The following is a 19,435-nucleotide window of genomic DNA, read 5'->3' on the forward strand; positions in this document are numbered from 1 at the left end:
ATCGTGGACTGGACATCCTTGACCTGTCACAGGGACGGCTCCTGGTGAAGGACTAGCCCCACCTCCCCACAAACACAATTGTGATGACAAATATTTATGGAATAAACAAATGAAATATAGGCTATTATATGAATATGTGAAAGACACCTGACTGACTTCTATGTAAACCATACGGGGGGCTCTCTCCATTCCAACATGTTGCCACTCCGACAGTGGCTTCTTATTGTTGGAGTGGCAACACTTCCATAGAGGTTAAGGTTAGGGTAAGGGTAAGCGATAGGGTTAGGAGACATGTCGGAATGGAGAGATGCACCCAAACCATACTAGACAGTTTGTTCTGCATGTCACTACTCTGGAAAGCGTCTTCAGCCTCACAAAACCCGTCTCCGGCGCCGTTGGCTTGTTCTCTGCCAAACTGTGCACACACACTCCCTGGATGCCAATTCAGAACCTCTGCCCCATATTTTTCACATGGTCCTGTTCTATCCCACCATGAGGCCGATGTTTGCAAAACATCGGGGTTGTGGTTGTGGTAATGAGGATCCTTTTTTCGGTGGTAAAGTGGCTCAGTAGTTAATGCAGAGACATACAGTAGGCCTAAAATGTGCAGAATTGGCTTAGCCCTAAATGTACAGTATAGGCTACTCCAATGTGTTTTTGGTAAAATTATAATTTTGTATGTTTGTAAAAATGAAATATGAATGGAACTGTCCATCACGAGCTGCCATGGTTATGACAACCCCTGGACTTCACCAAAACTCACTTTGAGAACTGGTCTTACGAATTCTTACGGTAGATTACAACGTAATGCATAATCACAAAATGTGAAGTCTGCACTTCAGTCAGTGGCATTTCTGAGAGACACAGAGGACAACTCAGTTTCAAGGCTTAATGAGGTAACAGGAACGGTCACCCCAAAACCTACACCCACCCTCTCCAATTCATTTTTGCCATGTCTATTTGCAACATACCGGTATTTGCTGCACTATTGATACTGCACCAGCCATGCTTCCTTCCATCTTGTTTCTGCATAGTGGACTCACGCACACTTAGTGTGAGATATGATCTACTGGTCCAAAGATTTCAACATACAGTAAAGTTGATGATAAAATTGACCACTTCTGTAACTTGGCCACTTCTCTTTTATTCTATCTTTTTGTAACCAGTTTCCTCCCATAAGGTGAAAAAAGTAGTAATATGAGAATAGTTTCATAAGCCACAATACTGGTTTGTAAAACATGCTGGGCCCTTTAATTCATATTTTACTCTATTTATTTGTATTCATTGACATGTTAGCTTTGACTAATTATTATTATTAAAATAACACATGAGGCGGGTCACTGTAATTAATATTCCCAGGCTGACTTTTGTTTCCAGGTCACCCATGAAATGAAGTTGATGATAAAACGTACTGTACTTATGTAACTTACTGTAGTCATACTTCCCTTTTTTTAATCTTTTGTCTTGGGTTTTCGACCAAAAAGTGAAAAATACTGTTTCATAAACTTGTGCAGTACCATACTGTATGGTTAGCAAAACTACAATTTAGAATGTAGGCATTTAAATCCATCTTCTGGAACAAGTATCAATTTCTGCAGCAAATACAAAGTACAAAGTCTATATGGTCATAAAATAAGTCAAATAGCATAAAGATATAGGCTATCTAGTGCACACACAGAATAAAATGAAAAACACACAGTCCTATAAGTCAAAACTCAAACATTAAAATCTCAATCTCAATGATTTGTGGCAATGCCTACTTCCTTAATAGAGTCAAGCAGATCATGCATTTCAGTGAAATGAAAATAAGACATTATTAATTTACTCTTTTCATTAATTAGGTTTCAAAACAAAACTTTGAAACCAAAGTTTTGACTGCTCTTGTCGATGCATTTCCATAAATAGTTACTGTATGTTGTTGAATGAAACTACGCCATTCTCATGAAAGAGTGGTATAATCATGTCTGAGTGATCAGATAGTCTGAATGATCAGATTAGTCTGATGTGATTCTTGTTTTGCACATTTGTTTATTATCAAACTTTTGGTGAGTAAGCATTTGAAAACAATGAGAACATGTCAGAAAATGCAACAACCTCTGCACATATGATAGCATCCAGTTCCCTTGAAACCTGTGGAAATCAAACAATACTGACACAGGATGAGGCTTAATGAGTTTAACTGTAGGTTTAAAAGAAATAGGCAATAATAAGCCTTACTGTGAAACGAAAGGAGATGTGGTCTCAAAGAAGTAAACATACTCCGTTTTGCATTTTCTGATGGAAAACATGCTTTATTAGGTGGCATAATATGACCAATGTGTATTGGTCTTCATCGGGGTCATAGGGAGGGACTTAAGCAATGTTTTGCTTTAGCCTACTCTCAGACTAAATGGTTATACTATTCTCTAGTTCGGTAGGGTTTAAGTAGTTGTAGGGCACTACCAGTGCTTTGTTTCTTTTTGCAATATCCTCACTGAGGAAGGAAAGCTCTGCTTGGAATTCCTTGATCATCTGCTTTGGAGCAGGCTCATCAAAGTGTTCCTCAGGATATAAACCCAGGGGAATCTGGAAAAGATGGAAAACAACAGGTGGAAGAAGTTCTACAATTTGTTATTTAAGTAAAAGTAGAAATACCACCATGTAGAAATACTCTACAAGTAAAAGATGTATTCAAAATGTTTCTTGAATAAAAAAGTGTAAAGTGCATCAAAATATACTTTAAGTAGCAAAACCTAAAGTATGCTAAGTCTTTCCAAAATAGCCGTCTTAAACGTAAGCGTCTTAAACACTGTCTGAGGTCCTCACCTTAAAATGACCCCAAACATGTTTAAAAGTAATAAAAAAAAATCCCTGAGTAAATGCACTTTACTTTAGTTACTTTTCATCACTGAAAACAACAATGCAAATGGGTCTGGGAACAAGGTCTGACAGCTATTTCTTATCAGTCATGATGGCAACATGATTCAACCATGCTTAGTAAAACTTACCGAGTCCTTGTATTTTTGGGTGAGTACCCAACCTGATGCCATGAATCCGACTGTCTCTCCAACTCTCGGAAGTGTCTCAAACATGGTCTTCATGCTAGATTGTCCCTTAATGGTTGGCGGAGCTTTGCGCAGTAGGAGAGGGGAGTTTGGGATCCAACATTCATATTCAAACTAAAGAGATTAGAGAATGCATATATTTCAAATCACAATTACAAAAATCACAATTAAACACCACATTTATCTTCCCACTAACAGACAGACTTAGGCAGTCCTTTGTGCCACTAGCTATGAAGATATGTATATAACAAGGCACACGATGGTCACTCAGCTCCATGGACATGTAGAGAATGTTAGAGGCACGGACTGAAACTTCTAAAAGGGCCTTTTGGTGAAAATATCGAAAATAGCAGACCTCCAAGCTCACAGCACGTCGCTTGGAGGTCGGCTATTTTCGGTGCTTGATACCACACTGAACTAAGCATTATCAAGTCAATGCTGGAGATGTGGCGTAACGGCATGGATTTCTACACAGATAGGGCAATTCTTTCAACATAAGATGCTGCATTCAAGTTCAGGATTGTTTGGACAAGGCAATTTCTCTTCAATGCTGCCTTCAGGTATCGCATGGAAAGAGGTTATTCGCGTTTCTTTCACCATAGTAAAAACTCATGGTCTGGAGAGGGCACTATTTACAGAAGGATAAAAGGGTAGGGGCCCTTTCATGTCTATGTGTGCACGTGCCTGCTCAGCTCACTCAGTAGACTACTCTAGTTGCTGGGAAACAAGTAGGTCAACAGGCCCAGTGCCTGTTGAACCTGAGGTCTGCTATGTTTTCCAGATTTTCCAGATTCCCTTGGGTTTATATCCTGAAGAACACTTTGATGAGCCTGCTCCAAAGCAGATAGATGATCAAGGAATTCCAAGCAGAGCTTTTTGCAAAAAGAAACAAAGCACTGGTTGACCTGTAATCTGTATTTCTTAAGTGCTGTACTGTCCTTGGCGACTGAATTTCCCTTGCAGTTGTATGAGACAGGACTGTCGTGATGGTGCGTGCAACCAATGTAGAGAGGCTATTGGCGACATCTTTGTGACATAGACGTGAACATTGTGTTTGGTGGATTTCACGATTAACACCTGTGTGTATTTTGTAACAAGGAATATTTAATTTAACTGATTTCTCATCTTATTCCCCCCTGACTTTATAAAATGGGTACAGCTTATGTACACATCTCCAGTGTCCTCTGTTAATGTCAATGGTGTGAAGTCCGGTCAGTTCTCTCTCTCCCGTGGGAATAGACAGGGATGCCCAATGTCTCCGTCCTTATTTGCGCTCGCCATTGAGCCTTTGGCTTTGTGGTTACGTGCAGAGGAAGGCTTTCAGGGGATTTCACGTTTTGGTACAGAGCATAAGCTCTCCCTTTATGCGGACGACCTTTTACTATATGTCTCTAACCCAGCGGCATCTTTCCCTATTATTCTGCGTATCATAGAACAATTTAAGACTCTTTCAGGTTATAAACTTAATCTTCAAAAAAGCGAATATATGTCTGTTAATGCCTCCGCTGACGCACTCCCCCAATCTCTCTTCCCTTTTAAGAAAGTCACAGAGGGGTTTAAGTATCTGGGAATCTTCGTAACTAAGACATTTGCTGGTCTCTTTGCCAAGAACTTCGGCCCATTAGTTGATAACAGTAAGGAAGAGTTGGCTCGGTGGTCATCTCTACCTCTTTCTCTATTGGGACGGGTTAATCTGATTAAGATGGTCATACTTCCCCGATTCTTATATCCATTTCAACATGTCCCAGTTTTCATAAATAAATCTTTTTTTACTAAGCTTGACCAGATTATAAGATCCTTCCTATGGAGTAATAAGCGAGCACGCATTAAGTTACAGGTCCTTCAGCTTTCTAGGTCAGAGGGTGGACTATCGCTTCCCAATTTTCGTTTTTACTATTGGTCCTCCAACATGAACTGATTTCTCATCTTACCTGCCCAAGGTGGACTGCACCATGTTGGCCTGACGCGTTAAAGATCAGCATGGTTATGAACTTGATCACTTCCTCCACAGTGTGAAAGGCTGCAGGGATCCCTGTTTAGATCAACACCAACAACACCAACAAGATTATTAATTATTATTAATTTCTTGAAGCTTAGGAATTCATTAGTGTGGTTGCTGTAAGCAACACATTATAGTTCTATATGCTCTATATTATACTTCTTTATGTTCTGGATAAACCTTTAGACTATCAGGAAGCAGCATTCTCGATGAGGATTGGTCAAGCTTCCCATGCAATCTAGCTATCCAGACAATAAATAGGAAACCACACTAATTAGTGTGGTTGCCAGGGCAACCACATTATTACTCTGGGGAATTTTGCAGTTTTTACAACTCTTAGTCTCATTGACTTGAATGGGAAACTCCATATATAGTGAGTAACTTTTAGGTACCTGACATTTCCCATTGACTTTGAATGGGAAACACCATATATAGTAAGGTAACTTTTAGGTAGCTGACCTTCCCCATTGACTTTGAATGGGAAACACCATATATAGTGATGTAAGAGTCTGTGATGTAAGAGTTACTTTTTAGGCAACCACACTCGCAATTTCCCAAATTGCAATTTCTCTAGTTTTCTAGTTATTATTACTTACTATTATTACTATTATTACTCACCACCAACAAGTGCAACCTGATATAAATAACAAGGCACGAGTTGGCACGTTCGGCAGAGAGCCAAGGCTACCCTCCTCAACAAGGCTACCCTCCTCAACAAGGATACCCCCCTCAACAAGGATACCCCCCTCAACAAGGCTACCCTCCTCAACAAGGCCACCTTCAACAGCCTGGTGCTTACCCTCCACAGCCAACAGCTTATCCATCCCAGCATGGAGCCTATCCTCCCCAAGCAGTTGGCTACCCTCCTAAGGAGGCAGGGGGTTACACTCCGCAGGCTGGAGGCTACGCTTCCATGCCACCACCTGGTGGCTGGGCCACCACACCCGCTGGTACTCCCTTCCATAACCAACAGCCATATGGCATGTACCAGCACCCTGTAGGGACCATGCTCCAGCCACAAAGCCCAGGAACGGGACAGCCAAGCCAGTCCTCGGGTGATAGATACCCTTCTGCACCACCGTACAACCTGTCAATGCCCGGTTATGGAGGAGCGCAAGGGCCGGGGACAGGATACCCAAAGGTCCCTTCATCAAACATGCCTGCCTATGGTGGAAGCTATGGTGGAGGAGCCATGCCTCTAACTACTTCTGTCAATAGAGGATTCAAGGGTACAATCAAGGACTTTCCTGGAGCAGACCCAATGATGGATGTGGAGGTCCTGAGAAAGGCAATGAAGGGTTTTGGAACTGATGAGCAGGCCATTATAGACTTGCTGGCAAGTCGCTCCAACAAGCAACGTGTGCCTATGCTCAAGGCCTACAAAACCGCTTATGGAAAGGATCTCATTAAAGACCTGAAATCAGAACTATCTGGAAACTTTGAGAAGCTGGTTCTAGCCATGTTGAAGACCCCTGCTGAATATGATGCTTATGAGCTCTACAGTGCCATGAAGGGAGCTGGAACCGATGAAGGTTGCTTGATAGAGATCCTGACATCCCGTTCCAATGCCGAAATCAACAAGATTAATGAGGTTTTCAAAAGAGAGTACAAGAAGTCACTGGAGGATGCCATCAGTGGTGATACCTCAGGTCACTTCCGCAGGTTCCTGATCTCACTGGCCCAGGGCAATCGCGATGAAAGTGAACACGTGGACCATTCCATGGCCTCACAAGATGCTCAGGTCCTCTATGCTGCTGGAGAAGGCAAAACTGGAACTGATGAGTCTAAATTCAACGCTATTCTGTGTGCCAAGAGCAAACCCCATCTTAGAGCAGTGTTTCATGAGTATCAACAGATGTGCGGCAGGGATATTCAGAACAGCCTTAAAAGAGAGATGTCCGGAGACCTTGAGGGTGGCATGATAGCAGTGGTGAAGTGTATTAAAAACACACCCGCCTACTTTGCTGAGTGAGTAAAGCCAACCATGAAGAACAAAGTCATCCCAAATCCTATACTTCCAGCGGCGGGAGTCCGCAGGAGCATCGCGGCGGATGGTGGTGCTGGTCCGCCTTCCGGAGGACATCATGACGACAGGACCTCAAACCCACGGGAACGAGGGAGGGTTCTGTCTGACCACAGCATCCCACCCAATGCACTCATGCGTTGTCGGAGACCATTTGTAATGGGGACCTTCAACGCATGCACAGTGAGAGAAGAAGCTAGACTGGTGGAATTGGCACATTGTGCTGAAGAACAGGGGGTAGAGATCCTGGGAGTCCAGGAACACAGAAGAGTCCACACTGACGACCAGATAGTTTACCACACAGTGGAGAAACGCACGTTCATCACTGCATCTGCGGGGCGAAACGGGGCCCAGGCTGCAACAGGGGGAGTAGGGCTATTGCTAGGTTCTCTGGCGCGCAGGGCCCTCCGACGGGTCCACAAGCACACCGAAAGGATCCTCATGGCTGAATTCGCAGGTAACCCAGTAACAACAGTCTTAGTGGTGTACTCGCCCACTAACACGGCATTACCTGAGGAGGTTGAGAAGTTCTATGAGGACCTCACAACAGCAGTCCGAGGTGTCCCAGCGCACAACTTCCTGGCAATCCTTGGCGACTTCAACGCCAGGATTGGACAGGAGGATGCACCATTCCCATACCATGAGTCTACCAACCGCAACGGCGCATACCTCACAGCCCTTCTCATGGAACACCAGCTCCTGGCAGCGAACACCATGTTCCGGAAGAAAACAGGGAAGAGGTGGACCTTCCAGGACCGAGCCTCGGGTATGCAACGCCAGTTGGACTATATCCTAGTGAGGCAAAAGTGGAGGAATTCCATCCTGAACGCTGAGCCATACAGCACGTTCAGCTCTGTAGGCTCTGATCACCGTGTGGTCTCCATGAGGGTGCGACTGAGCCTCAGGGTCCCAAAGCCAAGCCCCAAGATTCGGCATGACTGGAAGGCATTCACGACCAATCCGGGCCTCCAAACCAGGTACACGGAGGAAGTCAGGAAGCGCTTTCGGCAGCTGGATAGGGGAGAGGAGCCCAGCCGTGAATATGGGAGATTCATCACAGCGAATGAGGAGGCGACCAGACTGTGCGTGCCAGTGCTGAACAGAGTAAGAGCACCACCACGGTCCAGACACCCGAAGGTTGTAGCAGCACGAGGCAGGATGGAGGAAGCACGACTCAACTTTGAGCGTGAGCCAACAGAGGAGGGTCGCGAGACACTGAACGAAGCCAAACAGTCTCTCTTCAGCACCTACGACACCATCAAAGGGGAAGAAGTGATGGAAAGTGTGCGAAGAGTGCAGGCAGCGCAAGGTGAAAGGCAATACGGGGAGGCCTGGAAGGTAATAAATGAGATGACAGGGCGGAAGAGGGCCAAGGAGGGCCAGGTGGAGGGACACAGTCCAGAGGAGAGGGTGGCAACATGGTTCGACCACTTCCAGAGGCTCCTGGGAACATCAGTGGAAGAGGGAGAGGAGGAAAATATACCGACAGTCCTCCAGGGCCTGAACATCGACGATGGACCCTTCACAATCAGCGAGCTCGCCAGGGCAAAATCCACCCTAAGAGAGGGAAAGAGTGCTGGGCCGGATGGCATACCCCCAGAGGTCTTGAAGAACTGCGACCTAGACAACCTCATCCTAGACTTTTGCAACAATGCTCTACAGCACAACAAGCAACCTGAAATATGGTCTCTGTCTAATATCATCCCGGTGCCTAAAGCTGGAGACCTCTCAAAGCCAGACAACTACAGAGGCATCAGCCTGACATGTATCACTGCTAAGGTCTTCAACCGAATGATACTGAACAGGATACGGCATGCCATCGACCCTCACCTGAGAGAGAACCAAAATGGTTTTCGAGAGGAGAGAACAACCGTAGCACAGATCCTGGCATTAAGGAGATTAATAGAGGAGGTGAAAAAGAACAACCTAGCAGCTGTACTGTGCTTCATTGACTTCAAAAAGGCTTTTGATTCTATCCACAGAAGCAAGATGGTGAAGATCCTTGAGGCCTACAATGTCCCTCCCAACATTCTCCGGGCTATCGAGACCATGTACGCAAAAACAAGGGCCAAAGTGGTGACCCCAGATGGCAGCAGTGAGGTGTTTGACATCCGAGCTGGGGTAATGCAAGGAGACACCCTAGCCCCCTACCTCTTCATCATAGTTCTAGATTATGCGCTCAGGAAAGCCATAGGGGGACGGGAACAAGAGCTTGGCTTCACGCTAACACCAAGGAGGTCAAGACGGCATCCCGCAGTAGTTCTGACAGACCTGGACTATGCGGACGACATCAGCCTGCTCTCCGACAGCATGGAACAAGCACAAGAACTCCTGAACAGGGTGGAGATAGAGTGTGCCAAAGTTGGTCTCAGGCTAAACGCTAAGAAAACTGAGGTTATCACCTATAACCTACCTGATCACTCACCTCTGACAACAACAGAAGGAGCTGTGTTGAAGGAAGTCAAGGACTTCAAGTACCTGGGCGCATGGGTCGACTCAACTGAGAAAGACCTTAAAGTAAGGAAGGCACTCGCTTGGAGGGCCCTGAACGGCATGAACAGTGTATGGAACTCTAACCTCCCCCGCCAAATCAAACTTAGCTTCTTCTTTGCAACGGTGGAGTCTGTTCTCCTCTATGGCAGTGAATGCTGGACCCTGAAGCCAACCCTGCAGAAGTCTCTAGACGGGTGCTACACTAGAATGTTGCGTGCAGTACTCAACATCAACAGGAGTGCACATGTTACAAACGAGAGCCTGTATGAGGGAATACCAAAGGTAAGCGAGAAAATTGCCACCAGAAGAATGAGACTAGCAGGACACTGCCAAAGACACCAGGAGCTTCCAGCCAGCAAATTGGTACTGTGGGAGCCAACACACGGGCACCGGCCGCGAGGACGTCCCACAAAAACATACGTGGACATACTCAAGGAAGACGTAGGGACACAGAACACCAATGAGCTGGCCAGATGTATGGAGAACCGAGATGACTGGAAACAACGATGGAGGGCTCGTCTGAGGACGACCTAGATAGATCTACAAAGCCATGAAGGGTGCAGGAACCAATGACAGAACCCTGATTCGAATCATGGTCTCCCGCTCTGAGGTTGACATGTTGGATATCCGGCAGGAATATGTGACGAAATATGGGAAGTCACTGTACACACACATTTCCGGAGACACATCGGGTGATTATAAGAAACTGCTGCTGAAACTCTGTGGAGGAAGTGATTAGAAAGTAAAGTGGAAAGGTGCAATTCTGGGAAATTGCAAATGTGGATGCAGTGACGCGAGTCACAAGGAATCCACTGGGAAATCAAGTCTGTCTTACCATCTACATTATATGTATTGTGATGTCAAGTGAAGCATGACCAAAAGCTTCACTTTTCTGTTGTGCAAAGGTTTAAAAAAAAAAAGCAGGTTCACTGGCAAAAAATAATAACCTAGATCCTTACCTATAACAAACACACTAATAAGACTATTTACTGGCTCACTACAGTATATCACTGCACAATCTGCAATAATCTCTTATATATTATATGCAAGATTTTCTTTTATTGAAGGGGCCTCCAGGTATAACAGTGGTAATGTGCCAACTGTGGAGACTAGGGATTTGAATCATCAGCAGTGCATCCAGCTTGGGCAAGCGCTAGGGGATCCATCCTACACGGTTTACATCATCCCAGTAAAGCACCTCACCATTAGATGAGAAGAACCGGACGGGAAGTATCACGTGTACACCCTCCTTAATGAACCAACCAGTTGTGTCAGCAGTGATAAGGCACAGTAAAGTACAGGGGATTTGGATAATAACTATATTGTGAGGAAATTTCAAGCGGAAAAGAAGAAAAAGAAATCGCACCTGTGCGAAGTGAGCAGTGCTCGCTTCTTCGCACACATGCATATCTCCTTGTATGGGCCGTTCTGTCTGTGACATCAACTGAGGTGATGCCGGTTTCTGCGTACTTTCTATGATTTTAGTCTTGTGTGATGTCATAGAAACCGTAGTTTCGTACTATACGGACATAGGGACACACAAAGCCAGATGTAGGAGCAGTTAGCACCACTCAAAAACAAGACCATGGATCCAATAACGATGTGGATCTATTCTAGGACATCATGTGGCTAACTGTGATGTCAGTCCTCGATGATGTCATCACTCCATAATTTGGGAAAGGTTTCAGCCCGATTCGACAACAGTTCACTTCCTTATAGACAGCTTGGCTCTGAAAGAGTTCTAGAAGTGTCATCTATGACCAAATTTGGACAATCCCCTTTGACTTCCATTATAGATGGATACAAAAAAAGTAAAAAGTATAGAAAATATGTAAACAAAAATGTGGGATTCTATGTTAAGTCTAGTGACAGTCTGCTAAAGAAATTGTGTTGATTGGACCAGCTTCATTAGCTGGACATTAGCTACAGACAGACGTAATGCTCAATGTATTGTAATACTGTAAGTTAAAGAGACAGGGAATAAGGCAAAATGGTGCCATCTGTATTAGAAGCAAATGAGGGCAAGAGAGTCTCTTTTGTGTGCCTGAAATTGTTTTTGTATTTTATTTGTGTACATCTGTAATATATTCACCTATATTATATTATACTACTACTCTTTGCTATAGGCCTAGTGTTATGTTTTTGTCGTATAAAGATAAAAGATCACACCCAATGTGAAGTGAGCGGTGGTCGTGCTTACATAACGTCTTCAGACTAGGATTTGAGTATATGATGTACAGGGTATGCTACACACACACATTTGTTATGGCAAAACGCTGAGGAAAAAGGCTACAGACATACGACATATGACATCACTAGACAAACATGATGCTACGTACACACATTTTACTATGGCAAAACGCTGAGGAAAAAGGCTACAGACACACGCACAGCCACTCTTAGGAATGGTTTACCACCGCTCAAAAATACCCCATCATATGGTTCTCTTTTTGCCAGACCCATGAAATGGGTAGGCCTACATAAGCAAATGTCGGTCTGTCCCTTTTCTATATAAAGGGTATATATGATGATGACATGATGATGACATGCCTACAAAAGGCATGATGTCATAAATGATGATGACAGACAGGGGGTCTGGCACAACCAGGTTGACCTGGTCTAGTTTATGGTAAAGAAACATTTTGTTTGTTTACCACATTTCCCATTCCCAATCACTATACCTCCCCGAACACGGGCCAATTGTGTACCCATAAATAAGTCACACGACAAAGCCGAATGTACCACAGTAGATTCAAACCCCCAAACCCAATGGTGATGATAGGGCACCTACTCGACACCTATCGAGAACCCCTAATGCCCCCACGATCGCGGTACAGAAGTTACTGCCCATGAAATGTTTTGTTTACAGTTCAATGCACAACATGGAGTTTGAAATGCAACATAAACAAAGCTTTACTACTGTTTATGAAGATAACGTCAACTGTATATCGCAGGTTTGCTGTTAAATAGCATTATAATTGATTGAAGGAAAACAAATACCTGAGCTTTTGTTTCCTAAGAAGGCTTGGGTGAATATCTCGTTGATCCAGTCCTGGAGTTCAGAGTCTCTACACACGTCACTGTCTGAGGGATAATAGTGGTCCACTATTGCCCTTACAAAGCTGGAGATACATTACGAGAATTATATAACATTATGTTAGAGATGATAGATATTGGTGGCAACACCAAAATCTTAGCTTTCATAAAACCTCACTCAACTTCCAAAACAGATAACATTTTGTCAAAAAATAAACAATAATTACTACTATTCCCCAAAGCTTTGACACTTAACCACTGAGCCACTTGAACCACAAATTAAAATTACAATATTGTTTATTACCTTGCTTATTGTAAATCGCTCTGGATTAAGGGCGTCTGCTAAATGCCTAAACTGTAAACTGTACAAAATTATTATACACCATATTTCAAAATACTATTGTCAGATTTGTTTGGGTTTCTTTCTTTTCTTTTTTGCCTAATGCCAAGTCCAAAATAGAGATGCCAGGGTTAAAGTTAAAGGACCTTAACAGTGGTCTATTAAATAACCTGCAATCTAAATGAGTGTTCTTTGCCAACATCCTTGGTTGGTTCAATGAGGGTCACACAACAAGTGTTAATGATCACCTGTTGATGATGTTCCACAGCTTCAGTCCATCATCTCTGTAGTAGAAGTTTGGGACAGACTCCAGTCCTCGTGCTGCGATGTTCTCTGGCAGACAGAGCGAGCTGTAGGTCGTTTCAGAATGAGCCCTTCCCATGAGCTCACTGAGACCCTCTGGTGTTAGTGAAGTCTAAATAAATAATTATAGCATTAGATGTAGGTTAGGGGCTTTGTATTTTTTTGTTTTGCGTTTTGAACTGTTTTCAGTGAGTACCTAAATGCTTCCCAAATGCTGAGAACCTATTCTGCGCTGAACGTTCACATCTGGAATTTTTATCAGGTTGAGAGTTGAAATATTTTCAACTCTGGGTGTTTTGGGGCGAGAGCACTTTGTTTTTCAGCTGTGAAAAAGCCCTTGTTGGACACAGGGCTTTAGTGTGGACAATATCTCTTAGTGGTTGACTTCAGCAATTGGTGAATATTATTCTTACTGAATACAACGGCCCTCCAGGTGAAAGAAGTCGTTGGCGACCAACAACATTTATTTGGATGGTGTAACGGTAGTGCGGGATCAGCAACTAGACAGATAAGAAGGAAGAAGAACCATGTCAAAGATTCATCGTAAACCCAGAATCATGTTCTAAACGGTGGTACAATATTCAAATATGTTTTATTGTACAAAACTGTTAATATAATAATAATAATGTTCATGTTAAGTTTATGTTTATACAGCCATATGACCTAGTTGTGACATTTACTCAGAATTTTGTAACATAATGATCACCATCATGACCATACCTTGTAGAGAGGATGAATCACTGGAAAGCTTTGCAGAGTTGCAACTGTGAATGCTTCTGACAAAAAGTGAGTGTTCAATAGATGATACACAAACTGGTGGTACATGCCATCTGCATGTTTCACAAACATCTTGGCCAGCAACCAGTCATACTCTGGGTCGCTGGGCAGAAAAATGGGATTCTGCTCTGAGGGCTTTTGGGTCAGCTGGGATGATAAAAGGAAAGAAAATATTTCTTTTACATTTTCATCTAAAAACAACAGGCTCTAATGTTCTCAGTGTCTCATCCTTACTATTGGTAGTACAGTAGTAAACAATGCTCATATTCCTTTGTGAATGTGACTATACAGCAACTGAATGACCCCATCAGTGAAATACCTGAATTGCAATGGGCATCAGTTTATTCTCTGGGTTCATGTAAAACAAGCAGAGAGCAGGTGTCAAAGGCAGAGCCTCACCATTGTCCACCTTAGTGGACAATCCAACCAATCCCTTGTAGTCACAGAGGAAGATATTGCCTTTCTGCATGAGAGAAGAAACTAGGTCTTAGATATGGCATATTTGTACTTCCTGGATGTCACAGACACAACCATTTGTTGAAACAGACCATATCAATAGTGATACACTGTAAGACACTCCATACCTCCATCTCCCTCTGGAGAGAGCTGCCGCTGTCTAAGAAGGGCTTCACCATCTCCTCTGTGACTGGAAAGTTGTGAGGAAGCTCCAAGCAGCGCTGAATGATATTTGGGTTGATTCCATTGAGAAACTGGAATCCATAAAAGTCATCCTCCATCCAGTGTTCGGTGACGTACCCTACACAGGAATGATAATTGGTAAATGTTTTGTTTTCATAATGTACTGTACTCAACATATAAATGTTTCTGTTTCACTACCTAATGGTCAGAGAGCTTTTTTTTTTTTTACAGATGTGGATGTAACATTGCTAATTATAAACCACTTGCATGTAAGCAATAATCCTTGTAGTTACTGTATTTGTAATCAATGAGAATGTTCCACTGAGTTACGCTACAAACTTTAAAAGTCCATTCATACCTGACATTGGTTTCTCTTTGAACCAGAAAACCTTTTTCATGGCCTCAAAGTCCTCCCATTGCTCAGTAGAGTTCAGACCCTTCAGTTTGAGTTCAACCATACTGGGGAAAAAGAAAAAAGTAATGGTACTATTTTCCATCACAATTTAATACTAGGTCTAATTGTCCTTGTTATACAGTATGTAGGAATTCCTCTTACAATGAACAATATGGACTCACGTCAATTGTTTTGCATAAGCAAATTCAAAAGCTTTAGAGACTGAGAAACAGTCTTCATCAGGGATCTCAGAACTGTCTTTAAAAGCGCTGGTGTGTGGCAGCCCTTGACCATATGTCCCCCACCTGTAGGGAACAGAATGAAAAACGTAATATTTGTATCCGGTCGTATGTTGGGGTTAGAGCTAGAACTAAGAGAAGCATTTGACCCAAAAACAAGAACCCTTCTTGCAGTATGTAATTTGCACAAATAAAACTCACTGGTACAAGTCGTTGTGACGCATCAACTCTCTTTTTCGGTGGTCGGTCAGAAGGGGGTGGTCATCCTCAAAAGCCTTCATGGCTGAGGACAAAGACTAATAGTTATGCCGTGGAAAACATCAGGAAAACATCAGAGTCATCACATGAAACGGGAGTGAATGTTTGACCACAATTACCGTATATTATAGTGTCTGTTTTATTTTGCAACACACCTTTCCCTCCTCTCAGCTCTACCTGTTCCCCATCGGACAGCCATCTGTAGCATGGGAAAAGGATGACATCGTCCTCTGGAGTAGTCACCACGATCGTAGAACAGAACCATGCATTATCTAGTTGCTTAACATATGCATCTTTCTCCAGTTTGACCAAAAGAAGTTGCCCGAGATGCACAATGGTTTTCACAGTGTAGCTCCCCTTCTGTAGAGAGAGGGGGGGGGGGGGGGGGGGGAGGAGGTCAGGGAAACTTGTTCAGGTTCTTTTGAGCAAGGCAGACACCTGACTTCAAAGACTAAACAGCATTGTCAAAAGTAGCATTCAATGCAAACATTTACTTAAACACAAATTAAAGGTAGGCTAAGCGATATTTGTGTTTGTTTTCTTATTTTAAACTAAGTGTCAAATAGCTCTCTATTCTGATAGTAGTCATTGCTACGTGTTTGTTCAGTAACAGGAGTCTCCCGGCCCTGTCTCTCCTCTTTGGTATCACTTCAAAGAATTGGTTCGCTCACTCGTTGCAGACTTGCAGTATTTCTGGTTCTCTTGGGTGCGGAATTCGGGTGAAACGTTTGAAGAGAAGCGACCCACACTCACTTGTTCATTAAGAGTCTTTTTAATATCGAAACAGCAGCAGTAGTCAGGACATGAACAGACGCGTTTCGGCCCTTAGGCCATCAGGTAACACTGATGATGCTTAAGGGCCGAAACCTGTCTGTTCATGTCCTGACTACTGCTGCTACTGTTTCGATATTAAATATCAAACCTCGGTTCGAAGTGAAACGGTGAATTTTTATTCTGTGTTCTAGATCTAGAGCTATGAAATCTGTGTTCTAGATCTATACATTCTGTGTTCTAGATTTATACTTTCCATGTGCTTTAGTTCTATATTTTTATGAATTCTGAATGAATGAATGATTTTGTCTGGAGGGCCAAATTGTCATGTGAAGCTTGACAAATCCTCAATTCTGCACGGGACATGTACGGGACAGACAAAGCCACTCCTTGAGAATCTATGGGAATCCTCAAAAAAACATGTACAGGACACAAAGCCACTCCTTGGAAGCGGCTTTCACCGCTTCAAAAATACTCTTAATGAACAAGTGAGTGCAGGTTGCTTCTCTTCATACATTTCTCCTCTTTGGTAAACAGAACATACATTTTTAGGTCAGGATACCTATTTTATCCAATTAGTAGAGAGAACTTACACAGAATACAGATTAAACAAGTGAAATTGGAAGTGATGCCACTAAAAAATTAGCAGAACAATTGGAACTGGTTTGTTCAGTACCAGAGCCTACCCGTCTCTCTCCAGCTCTTTAACAAACAATGATTGCTATCAGAATATAGAGCTTTAACCTTTTAAACAGGATCCTGCCTTTAAGGATGCATGTATTCCAAACAACATTGCTGACCATTTCTTTCCTTCATAAAGTAAAAAGCAACAGTCAAAATAGCTACACATCCCTTTAAATGAGCTTACCTTTCCAGCAATAAAATCTATGCCAAAGTTGTCCAAAAGTGTGCGTTCACTCTCTCCTTCAGTTCCAATTAAGGTGACATATACGCAGTCTAAAGTCCCTGCAAATGCCTGGTCACCGGTTGTCACCTCAAGCTTGTACTCAGCCATGATCGCTCTCTGGAATAAAGAAATGAAAAGGCTTCCAATTAATTCTGTCTATTATAAGAGTATGCTTATGATGATTTTGATTACGGCTGTTGTCAGCAGGGGTTACTGGCTCCCTGGTTACTCGATCTGCAGCTGGCTTGTTAGAGTATCTGAGGGACCGAGTGCCAGCTACTTAATAAATGCAACAAAATGACTAAACTTGAAAATAATAATAATAATAATTAGGCTACTGCTGTATAAAAGGTATTACAATCAGCTTTCAAACTATTTCCGAGTAAATTAAATATGGTATAGGCTTATCTAAATAGTGAGACAAAGATAATAAACAAAAAGCAGGACAGTGCTCAACAATGTTGCCATAAAGTTTCATTCATCAGTCAGCATGAAGCAACTTACTGTCACAGCTGGGTGAGCAGAGTGTTGTTTCAATAGAATGGTCAAGTTGAATCCAGCTTGGGATGTAACAAAGATGCCTCGAGAGGTGAGAGCAGGTTTTAAAGAGTCTTTGACATTGGAGGGGTGGAGAGTTGTTTAATGAGTGTAAGAGGTTTTCAACTGGTGGTCCGGGGACCACTGGTGGTCTGTGAAGGTAATGCACAATTGCACATAGTCGACCATGCTTTCAGTAATAAGTGAAGATTGTATTTATTGTCTCCACCAGCCGAAGGCATTGGGAGACTATGTTTTGCCCCCTCCCCTGTCTGTCCATGCGTCTCTGTCCGTCTGTTACCAGCTAACAGAGCTGGGGTACTCAAAAAAGTAGTGCACTACATATTACACATTACTTTTGACTCCCTGGAGAAAGTAATTAGTTACACTCAGTGGCGGCTCCAGAGAATTGTGACTGGGGGGGCTATGGGGGAGCTGGCTTTTTTAGAGCGGAGGCAAATTCATTTTGGCAACAAACAATAATGAATAGTAGGGGAGAGCGGGGTAAACTGAGACACCGGGTAAACTGAAACACCCCCTGGATCTAGGCATTGAAACACATTTGTGGTCATGTGACCATTATATTATCAAGACCCTTGGGAATTTTCCCCTTGCCATGAAGGAGAGGACCTGATAGTGCTGTTGAAAACATGCTTTTTTCACAAAAATATGTGTTTTGCATGAAAAAGTACATTTTCTTGCTGTCAACATAATCAGCTGTTGTGTCACAGCAAATTGAATCGGGGAGAACATTTTATATCATACATGTTGATTAAGTATAACTTATAAATCCATGTGATTGATGCTAGCTAAACATTACCCTGAATTGATCCCAAAATGTGGCTATGGGGTAAAGTGAGACAATTGCTTCAGGGTAAAGTGAGACACTATCTCACATCATTACCCCAACATGATAGACCAGGAGAAAGCTGTACAAACTTGATTAAAGGGTTTACCAAACTTCTCTCAATTGATTCCTATGTAGTTTTCCCTGTAGAATCTGCAAAGTATATTGTTGTATTGTGCATAATTAATGAGATAATTAGCATATTTGACTAATTCAGAGCCTCTGTTCACCTCTTCATCCAGGACTTTGTGTCAGGTGAGTGGGTTTTACTGTGGGCAGTAGAACCACTCAGGTGGAGGCTGGTAGCATTCTGGACACTTAGTGGCTTCTGAGACTTCCCAGCACAACACACACGCACGCACGCACGCACGCACGCGCGCACAACTGTTCCAGAAATGGAACTGGGAGTACCGATAGGGGAGGTCTTTGCCTGGGTGACACCAGAAACCCACAGCATTGCTTTTTTTTTAATTGTATTTATTTATTTATATTTTAATGGCAAGTACACCATCTCTGTCTCCATACTTCAAAGTTTCAAAGTTACAGCAGTCACTGTAACTTTGAAAATGAAAAATAAAATCTATATCAAATAAAGAAGGAAGCTGCTTATTCTCCCTTCAAAGACCCACCACACACAATCATTTTTTTTTTCTAGCGTTGTGTTGTGTTATTTGAAATAAGATGAATAAAACACAACCTTTGGCGTTATAGTGACATTTAGCACAATTCTTTTCAGAGTGACAGTATAGCCTAGAGACTGCTGGCTTTGAAGAGAGTGTTACTTGAGGACAAGAGGAGATCAGACCAGCTAAACTAGTTTTCTTTTTG

The 19,435-nt window shown here is 42.9% G+C and overlaps 2 protein-coding genes across 2 annotated transcripts; one reads left to right on the forward strand and one right to left on the reverse strand.

Annotated features, from left to right (window-relative positions):
- Positions 1 to 842: 842 nt before the first annotated feature.
- LOC308295630 (arachidonate 12-lipoxygenase, 12R-type-like) lies at positions 843 to 17,331 on the reverse strand (the record flags this gene model as incomplete). Its single annotated transcript, XM_080738679.1, has 11 exons — positions 843 to 854; positions 2,443 to 2,565; positions 4,976 to 5,076; positions 12,560 to 12,681; positions 13,184 to 13,350; positions 13,652 to 13,738; positions 13,959 to 14,162; positions 14,335 to 14,478; positions 14,600 to 14,772; positions 15,701 to 15,905; positions 17,185 to 17,331. The coding sequence occupies 11 exons, from the start codon at positions 17,329 to 17,331 to the stop codon at positions 843 to 845; spliced, it is 1,485 nt and encodes a 494-aa protein (XP_080594805.1).
- On the forward strand, positions 5,253 to 10,298 carry LOC308294949 (annexin A4-like; the record flags this gene model as incomplete). The annotated part of the gene is given in 3 exon segments (XM_080737886.1): positions 5,253 to 5,262; positions 5,718 to 7,012; positions 10,098 to 10,298. Coding segments are annotated over 3 exon segments (1,506 nt in total).
- Positions 17,332 to 19,435: the final 2,104 nt, after the last annotated feature.

Source organism: Nannobrachium achirus, assembly GCF_963921795.1.
Source record: "Nannobrachium achirus genome assembly, chromosome: 12".
NCBI lineage: Eukaryota > Metazoa > Chordata > Actinopteri > Myctophiformes > Myctophidae > Nannobrachium > Nannobrachium achirus.